Consider the following 10040-nt stretch of genomic DNA (forward strand, 5'->3'; position numbering starts at 1 on the left):
AAAAAAAACATACAACAATAAAAGAAAAACCCACCCAATTACGGATTTGTTGATAATTTTCATGCAACAAGGTGTATATTTTGTCCATTTGGTGACGAGGAAGGATGAAGAGATGAAAAGTAAATTGTAAAGGAATAATGAAGGTATCGCGTGTGTTCTAATTTTCACTTTTGTCAACCTCGTCGATGTCAGATCATCGTGTGTTGTCAAATAGAGTTTTGATAGAAACATTGATTTTGACGTACGATGTAACGGATTTGTAGTGAATAAACTTGAATCAATGGACCAGGACGTTAAAATACTTGTGTGTTGGCACAAAACGAAGCATATAATGAGGAAAAAAATATAAATAATTGATAAAAGATAAAAAAAAAAAATTGAATTAATAAATAAAAAAAAAGTTGTGATAGACGTCAGCCAGACGACTAAGTATAAATTTTGTTCCTTTGTCAACGGATCAAACGTTACCCCCAACGTGGGGTTAGACACTTTGTTTATTACCTATAGTGATTTATAATTATAAAAATGTGAAAATTCTTCCATCAATGGAGAAATGATTCTAGTTAGTGTTTTTTATGATCTCTTTCTCTCAATATAATTATGTATAACTATTAACTATTAATTATCAATATGATTTCTGATAACTTGCTATACATGCAAATCTGTGACCCTTACCCTCCCCTCTCCTCCTGTATTCTTGTATATTTTTTTGTCTGCAGATACCCTCCCCCTCCCCAAGCTGTGACGCAGTTTGGGATTTTTGTTCCCTCATCGTCTGTAAAACGTATTATACAAATAGTAGACAAGAAAAAAAAAGGAACGAACAATTTTTGTTGATTAAAAAAACAAAAAGGTAATTAAATGTATTAAATTTTAGGGTTGTCCATAATTTATGAGAATTTTGTGTTGATTATATAAATGATTAAGAAAAGAAGAAAAACGTAGAAGACAAAAAAAAAAAAGAAAAAAACGCGAAAAGGTGTCTATTATTTTTCGCATGTTTTGCTCGCGCGTACGCGATGCCAGAAATTGATATGTATGCAGATATGTGTTACGCATTCAGAAGAACGAAAAACAAACATACGAAAAAGAAAAAGTGTAAAATGTTGAAGATTGCAGTTTGAAATGGTTAAACGTTATTATCGATAATTAGTGGAGATAAAAACAAAAAAAAAAAAAAATAAAGTTATAAAAATTATTTAACAAAAAGTAATGATAATAAATTAGAAAAAGAATCACACACATTGTATAAATAAAGTTTAGTCAATTATAGTATGATGAAATATTAATCGTTTTGTGTAACTAATTAATATAATTGTCAAATTGATAAAAATTGTGTGGTGAAATGAACTGAATTATGGGCAACCAGAGACGATGATCATTCTGTACAGTATATACTGCTACTGATACTATACTACCACCACTACTGCTACTGCTACCGCTACTGCTACAACACTACACAACACTATTTCTACTACTTTTACTACCACTACTACTACTGCTACTACTACTAGACTACTACTACTATCTACTACTACTACTACCTACTACTACTGCTCTACTGGCTTCCCGATCCTCCTACTAGCTAGATAGTATCGCCAACTTAAATATAAAAAATACCTTATACCATTACATTAATGATGTCGAATATTAATGCCATACATGTTCTGTGATAAGACCATTATATTACTGCAACAAAAAAACATTACATCTCTAATCTATCCTTTTTTCCTTCTTCCCCTCCTGTATTGCAAAATATCCTTCTATACGCAGATCTTTACTCGTACCCCTAAGAACCTGCCCTTCCGATTCCGCATACCAATTCCATACAGCCAGTTGCGAAGTTATATTGGCTTTTGCAGCGGACATTGCCCACATGGTCCTGGAAGTAGTCCAGATATGGTCCAATTTTTAACTTGTTGTACATAAAGATTGTATAAAACTGCGACAAAAAAAAAAAAAAAAAAAAGAACAGGTAAAGGAACTCAACCCTTTTTAAATACTGGTGTCTAAATACAAACAACGACTTACCATTGCTAAATCTTTTGAAATTTTTATATTTCGTTACAATCTTTCATATTGAATTTTGAATATTGTTATTGCTCTAATTTTATTTCAATTATGCTTTAACTTAAGCTTTGGGACTGTTTGGCAATTTCGTTGAGAAATTTGATTAATGTCAGTAGTACTTGTTTTTTTTTTTTTTTTCATACTTTTTCTTTCCTACTGTCCCTGTTTTGAATAGCGTACTAAAGATGTTAAGAAAACGAAAAATTAATTCGAGACGAAACATTTATAGGAGAAGATAAAGATCACGCCCTCAAAAAATAAATAAAATAAATAAATGAATAATGGAAGAAAAGAAAAGACAGAAAGAAAAATACTGATAACAATCTGCAGCAAGAATATAACATATACTTGAGTGTATGACTGGATAATTTGATAATCTAAGTACAAGTAAGACAAGTGTTACCTCATCATGAATATCAGCATAAAAAGAAGGGTCACTAACTACTGCTACGCAACTGCTTGCTGTAAAATATTTGTCTACTTCCATTATATGTTGCATTTAAAATTATAAAAGTTGTAGTGACTAGAGGAGGCGGTAGCTTAGCAGCAGTTTTTAGTACACAAATTGCTGACCATCAATCCCAGCTCATACAGACGTTCATTTTTTTCAATTTATTTTAAGTCATTGCACCACATCAAATAAACTACATTTTCATTATATAATTTTTGAGACCTTGTAATGATTTCCAATACCCTTATAATGTTATTTCTTGTTGTCTGGTAAGGTAATTAATTATTATCACTATTATTACTATTATTATTACTAGTATTACAATGTACAATACACTTAAGTAGAAACAGTTGGTTGATAAAGTTTTGCAGTTGATAAAGTTGCAGACAAACTTAAGTGATCTTTATCTCTTGACGCGTTCAAATTCGCGGATTCGATGCTTTTTAAACAATATAGTTACAATTCTTTGGTTTCTCCTGAAAACTGATTCTTTAATTACTTTCATAATAATATATTTATCTATATCTACGATTCGATTGATTCTATTTGTATAGTTGAAGATAAAAATTTACCAAAAGAGAGAAAAGAAAAGAAAAAAAAAATCTTAAAAAATAATTATTTGTGTAAAAAAAAAGGTACATAAAAACGAGAACAATCGATATGTGGAATACAGTATTTTAGATATGATTAATAGCCGTAGGTAATTGTGAATCGTTTGTATTCGATTGTGTCGACGACTCTGTTGTTGGCGTTGAATTATTTACACTTTCAGCTGGTTCCGCTCTTCTCGTGTAACTTGGAGGAGCTTCGGAAGTTGCAACCTGTGAATAATTATGTCCATTGGCTTTATTCGAGACATAACAAGTGACATTTGCCAGGGAATTTTTATGAGTCAGCATTGAAGAACAAGGAAAATACAGAATCAGTTACATTGTAATTCATTTCTGGAATACTTGTTATTTGAGAATAATAAAGTAAGAAGTTATTGATGTGCACAAAATTTCGGCTTTTCTGAAACTCCTTCTAATTGACTCATTACATGAAAGTTACACAGAGAAGCACAACAAGTGACCATTATTTAGCAGAATGGCTTTGTTATTGTCAAGTTTCAAGTTCATTATTGTTCTAATTCTATTAGCAGTGTCCAATATTTTTCCAAAAAAATCACCTACGTTGTCTGCACAGAGAAAATATTGCTGAACGTTTTGTTCATCCAATAGACATTTTTCCAAAATCCAATCACGGATATATTTAATACTTGGAACATTAGGACATGAAGTAATTTTACTGGCAAATTCTAGTTGTATAGAAATCATTATATTACAATGAATTACTGGTGCTCAGAGTCTGAAATGAGTTTTAGATCGGCTGAATCTTTATGTGTATCAGATTTTCGTGTTGGTAAAAAAATTTAAGAGTTCGTCGAAACAGTTATACCATGAATCAGTGAATCTCGATTTTCCCCATCTGCCAAATTTGTCTCATATTGATCTCAAAGTTTTGAAAGTGGTTAATATGTTTCAATGCAACCCACCCTATTTGCAGGGTCTGTGCCGTAGACCGGCGGAGCGTCGGATAGGTCATTGTATCTCGGAGGTCTGTCTTGAAGCCTTTGAATAACGTACTGTTGAATTGAAGAGATGCTGATCCTACCCGCAGAGTTTCTCACCACTGGATTGCCAGGTCGCCTGGCAGCCCCGAACTGCATTCCACTTGAAATTGCAAGGATCAGATTACTTGACAGTAAGTTAAATGCATCTAGTTTGTTTCGAGTATACATTACTGTAAACGAGTTCGATAATTAATTTTCAGGGAGTGGGAACAACCATTCTGAGTGGAACGTCATACCTGTTGCATATTCTGAAGAATAGTGCAATGGTAACGACTGTTGCAATGAGCAATGCGGTCGATAATCCTACTTGAGCAAAGGATATCAGCTGCCATTCGTTGTTCCTGAAAATATTTAAGTCCTTTAAGTATCTGTATAGCACCGATATGAATTTAAAAATTTTTTTGCCACTCCTACGTGAGACGATGTTTGTACTGAAATTTTTAATTCCAATTATATCAGCAACTCTTGCTTTGATTCTCTTATCTTAATTTGCAGTAAACATCTATTCCATCCTTCTCACTACGAATGGAAGAATTCTATGTGTTTGCATTTTGTCAATACTATTCATATCAGCGATGTGACTGGATGTTCATCAGATTTTATAGTTTACACTACTGTGTCGAGCGCTGGGAATACAGAGACGTGAAGTATACCGATAGAACAATGGGAGAGACAAATTCATAGTTTCATTTATTGTGGGAATTACAAACTAAAAGTGGTTAGAAGCTTTAGTAGATCTACTGTATAACTACCAGCATGACGTCAGGCAGGCATGACAGTAACAGCATGTGAATGCTGGTACGCCTGGGGAATTGCAGCATATAGTACACTGGCCCTCTGTAAGTATTAATATGATTGAATATAGCGCTGAAGTCATGGTATCTTTTGCTATTCTAAATTAGCTAATAACACATACAATGTTTTAGATTTCTGTCACAATTTAGATTCAGAGAGATTGGACTAGAGTCGATCGGAAAATTCGATTTTTGATAAATACAGGCGAATTGTAATATTATCATTACTTACTATCGCACTCGAAGCAGGTACAAGACGATCCATAGGCTATCGTATATAATGAACAGTTTGAAAACTGATAATTAGACAAATTATGTTTAGAAGTCGATTCTCCAAGGTTTGTCAGTTCACCTGAAAATGAACCTGAAGAATGAGAAAAATTACATATCAATTTGATTTGTTACCCATATCTTTTAAAAGTTGGCAAAAGTATCTATAAATTCTACTTGGTGAACGAAAAATGGCGTGCGAAAAAGTTTGTAATAACTGGCTCACAAGCTTTGATAATATTTACGTATAGTTTTAACATTCAAAATTCTCAATGATTTAGAAATGTTATACATGATTTACGCAGTTATATTATCACTGATTTAAGATTGCACACGCATATAGCTCGATATTACCAAAATGTGCTCCACTGTAGCTTATGTTAACAAATCCATCACTTTACTAAACTGCTTCTAGAAGGTTGTTTTTTTTTGTCAAAAACCGAATGGGTGGATATATATCCATACAGATATCATGGCCAGTATCAGAAAACATATACTTGACAATAATTTCAGTGTTCACGTACCTGCCACGATACTTTCTTGAATAAAAATCCAGAACAATAACAACTTTTCAAGTTCGAACAACATGATTAGTAAGAATTGAATACAGACATCAGTCTATTCAGGAAATTGTACTCAGTCCCATTCTCCTACATAAGATTACGCGGAGCTTAACTGTCATGCACTTACCTAACACTGATATAAACTTCCATTTTGCCAATACTGTTGCTAGACGTTAAGAGTTCTGGATAAGTAAATGGCAATACCTATCCCACCTATCAATCATAAGCCAATCTCGGGTTTCCTGATATGTGCTCAATGCTATCAGTGATAATGCGCACACATGCCTCATATCTTTGTTACGAATAGTATGAAATTTTTTTCTACATCCTCCACACCTGATGACTCAACATTTGTCCTTGACGAATTTGAAGGGTCTGATTATTCATACATTTTTTATCCTTGTATCTCTTTCAGGAATCATCTTTATTGAACGTATGAAAAAAGATTATTAACAACTACTTTATTTCTGATTATAGTATTGAACAAGCAATCGTGAGCATACAATGCGTTTTCCATTCAATTACAGCAGATGCCGTAACTATATCAAGCCCTAGTAGTTAAGCTCATTTACTTAAATAACAGAGTCCTTTGTGTCATTGATGAAATTTTCTTGTGTTGATTACAGGCCATACATGTAAGTGGTCGTTTCAAAGCTGGATTATGATAACTACGATAATCTGACGTGTGGATTTAGTAGTTGCTATATACATTTTTTATCACTGTTTGGTAATTTCAGCGATTTTAATTGCGATGAAAAAAGCAATTGGCATTGTTTATTGAATTAAATTTGATATTTTTTTTTTCCAACACAAATAATTAGCTGCCGTATCATTTCACAATTTGACAATTTTCGAGTATGTGTAAATCATGATAGCAATAGAATTTTTATAATGTTGCAGTTGGCTTTTGAAAGACAAGATCAACGACAATGCAAGAAAGAATGTAATCTTGAGGCAAATTACTGGTTTCTCCATCTGTAAAGTAAGCTGAGGGCGACGATTTTGGAATTTTCATTCGGCAAAATTTCCTCACAATTATAGTGTAAGGAGAAATGGAATTGAAACGTTTCGATGGAACATTGATCAAAGAATAACACCAGATTTGGTACAATCTTATACGTTAACAAAGAAAGAAGATAAAGATGACAAGTTTGATTCGAGTGGATGAAAAATTATAAGAAGTCTGTGGATTTATGTATTTTTTTAAAGTTTTTATTTTATATTAATAATAAATATTCGTATTCAAACTTCAGTTTACAAGTTCCTCCCTCGTTTTCTATGTAAATATATACGTTGCGTAATTTACAATAGTGCTTGGAATAATGAGAAGCTAATATTTTCATAGATAATCTCAACTCAGTTGGTCAGAGTAACAAGGGCCTCAACAACATCTCCTCTGTGCTCTCTTAATGTCCGTTCAGCCAAGCTTCGACTTATTTCCATCTCTTTCATCTGAAATATCCAAACAACTACTGTAAAAATTCTTACTACAATTGGTAGGGTTCACTGTAAAAAGTACACCAACGAGAATCCGTACAAATAAAAATACATACTATCAAAGATGGGAGAAGTAAATAATATATAGTGTAACAGTGAATTGCGATCTCCAGAGGAGGTTTCAAGTGTGTAATAGTATTCTATTTATCGAGCATGACAAATTTATAAATAACTGGAGTGTAAGATTTCTTTGAGGCATATTTCTTCACCTCATGCCACAGGTTATAAATTAATTAATTGCTCTACTACCATAGTTTTGATTGAGACTGTTTGTAATGGGTTTTAATCTGTTGTGTATGACACTTGAAACTTGCGAATCAGGAAGTAAGGATGTGTCTGAAGTAGATGAAAGATTTACTTTGATAGAAGTATACATTGCGACGTTGCACAGAGACTTGAGGTTAATATTTTTGCTAAGATTGTAGTTTACCTATCAAATTGTATCCCCTCAAACAGTTACAAACTGTTCCAGTGAAGAAATTTACAATGATTATTCTTCAAATACTTACGATAAGATCCACATCGTCTTTATGAATGGAGACCTTGAGCAATTCTTTCTCTTTAGCAATTTTTTCAGCTGCTTCCTTATTCCGTCGATCTCCGATGATGGTTAGCGCCTAAGTTAAGACAATGACGATTATCATTACACTGGTGCATAGCGAAGAATTGAAGATAGGTTAGGTTCCATTTAGACACTTTTGAATGGCGTGAGAAATTTGTCGAATCTTTGAAACGAATAACAACTTAGCATTTGAATTAATACGAGGAAAATGGAACAATTTGATGAGGGAATTTATTTGTAACTCAAAACAATGCGTGTATGAAATATGACGATGATTATGGTATAAATGAATGGTTCAGATAGTGTGGTGCACGTGGATTGAACTTACACATGAGAAATCGTCGGACGAAGAAATTTCCTTCTCCTCTGCGTAATCCGTTACTCTTTCCAAATCCGCAGCACCACTATCATATTTTGCAGCTTTCTTTTGTGACTTTTCCTGCTGCACCTCGTCAGAATCCCCATTCACATCTTCGTCCGCCATTGTCGAACACAGATTGTGGATTTTTGTATAGCACTAGCGTTGATTGGAGATGTATAAAGTTTGCTATCCTTATGGGGCTTTCCGTGAGCGCAAATGGACGAGACAAATTCATCGTAAATTCATCGTCAAGCAGCGCCCTCTGCGTTGCGCAACTAAAGTAGGCGAACTGTCGATACGTAAAGTCTTTAAGGCCGAAAAGACTAATGTTACCGTCACGTGTATTCAGAAAGATAATGCATTGTCGGATAAGTCTAGCTATTTCGAATTCAGGCGTTGACTGAAGAACATAAAGACGGATACCCCTGGATAAATTTTTGTGACCAGTTTTCGGCGGCCAAGTGGGTCAAGGTGGGCCTGGGAGCGTACCTAGAGGAGTTCTGCTCTATCGACTCTCTCTAACGAGCTTGCACTGACATTCGTAGTAGCAAAGAAGTTTCGGTATCAAGGCTTCAGATTGAGTCAGTACAAAGTGAGTACGTAAGACTTCTTGTCGACTGCGACTTAGAAATGTCGATTAGCTCGATTATACCAGTGGGAAGAAGCGTAACCGCATCCGCCAGCAACCACCCCCAATCACCATCAACCTCCGCCGATCATCTCCGACCAACTTCGTCCTCCTTGTTCACCTTGTACCCCTCCGCCTCCTGCTCGGGCCTCTCGACGTCGCGTCGTCCTGGTCCTCCTCGACCACCGCCGATCGCTGCCGACCGCCGCCAAACACCTCCTACGTTGGCTGAAAAATATAAAGACAGTTGTACTTAATAGGATTTGGTGTAACAACCGAAAATCGTCGTGCGCTCTCTCTGAGATGTTCCAACGGTAGAGTTGAAAACTTATTGCAAAACATCAGAGAGGTACCGATTTCGAAAACAGTGATTTAATTACAGTATAGGTACCCGAGAGAAGAATGGATACATAGATCATGAATGATAATAGATCAGATGTAATAATGATGCAGAGACCAGAAAGTATATATGTATATGCGGTCCATGTACGATATTAATCTGTATGATCCCTTTACGATTAATACGTGACGCATACTATAAATTTGATAATTTTTCAGGAGGCAAACTAGATTATCTACAATAATACGTCTATGATATGAAAATGGAAGAAATATTCATTTCGAAATGGGATTCTATTCGATCCGCGCTCGATGTATTCCATAATATTATTATTGATAATCATTCCAAAAACTTTTCATTTGCTCTCTCGATCTTAAATTATCGTGGGCATAAAATCGAAACGCTATTTTAGCAAGTCGCAAGTAAAGTATCTACGTCAGGAAGAGAAGCAGAATTATTTTTTAAAAAGTGTTCGTATGGAAAAACATTCAGAGTAACTGTAATACATCACGGATACGCTATTTTCGAATTGGTGAGAAAAGGATCATTTAAATCTATTCGCAGACTCAACGTTTTTCGCCCAAAAAAACTACAAGGCTTTGCATTTTTGGCGAAAATTTTCGCGATTTTCAGAAGTGCTGGAATGAATTAATTGTAGCACTATTCCGACGTAATTTTGCGAGAAAAATCGATTGGGCGCAGTCCCAATACGCTGCGATCAACGCATCGAAAGTTACAGCCGAAAAACGAAAACTTGAATTTTCGACATTTTTCAGCAGGTGCTTTTTCCCTCGTATCTTCTCTCCCGTTGATCCCACGCTCCTTTTGCTGCGTTTTCTGAGTTCCTTGGGGGCCACTTGGTCGGGAGAGAGTCATACGAATCAATTATGAG

General features: G+C 34.7%; 1 protein-coding gene across 2 annotated transcripts; it reads right to left on the minus strand.

Annotated features, from left to right (window-relative positions):
• Positions 1 to 2153: 2153 nt before the first annotated feature.
• Positions 2154 to 8405, minus strand: LOC124181334. Of its 2 annotated transcripts, XR_006870427.1 has the most exons (8): positions 8148 to 8405; positions 7767 to 7874; positions 5722 to 7212; positions 5160 to 5291; positions 4886 to 4970; positions 4370 to 4474; positions 4056 to 4233; positions 2154 to 3342 (listed from the first exon to the last, which is right to left on the minus strand). XR_006870427.1 is itself a non-coding variant. In XM_046567808.1 (6 exons), exons 1-6 carry the CDS (start codon positions 5783 to 5785, stop codon positions 3199 to 3201), a joined length of 708 nt encoding a protein of 235 aa, XP_046423764.1. In that variant the 5' UTR covers positions 5786 to 6661; the 3' UTR covers positions 2154 to 3198. The 2 variants fall into 2 exon arrangements, 1 of the variants encoding a protein (XP_046423764.1); XM_046567808.1 differs by lacking the exons at positions 7767 to 7874; positions 8148 to 8405 and having other exon boundaries at positions 5722 to 6661.
• Between the last annotated feature and the right edge of the window lie 1635 nt (positions 8406 to 10040).

The sequence above is a fragment of the Neodiprion fabricii genome, chromosome 4, assembly GCF_021155785.1.
Source record: "Neodiprion fabricii isolate iyNeoFabr1 chromosome 4, iyNeoFabr1.1, whole genome shotgun sequence".
Taxonomy (NCBI): Eukaryota; Metazoa; Arthropoda; class Insecta; order Hymenoptera; family Diprionidae; genus Neodiprion; species Neodiprion fabricii.

Bases quoted from the DNA above. Each gene is read 5' to 3' on its own strand.
- LOC124181334 (XM_046567808.1), bottom strand. From the start codon at position 5,785: ATGTTGTTCGAACTTGAAAAGTTGTTATTGTTCTGGATTTTTATTCAA. The intron at 5,292-5,721 runs GTACGTGAACAC...CTCATTCTTCAG, and splicing joins TCAAGAAAGTATCGTGGCAG to GTTCATTTTCAGGTGAACTG. The intron at 4,475-4,885 runs GTAGTTATACAG...AAATATTTTCAG, and splicing joins GCCTGCCTGACGTCATGCTG to GAACAACGAATGGCAGCTGA.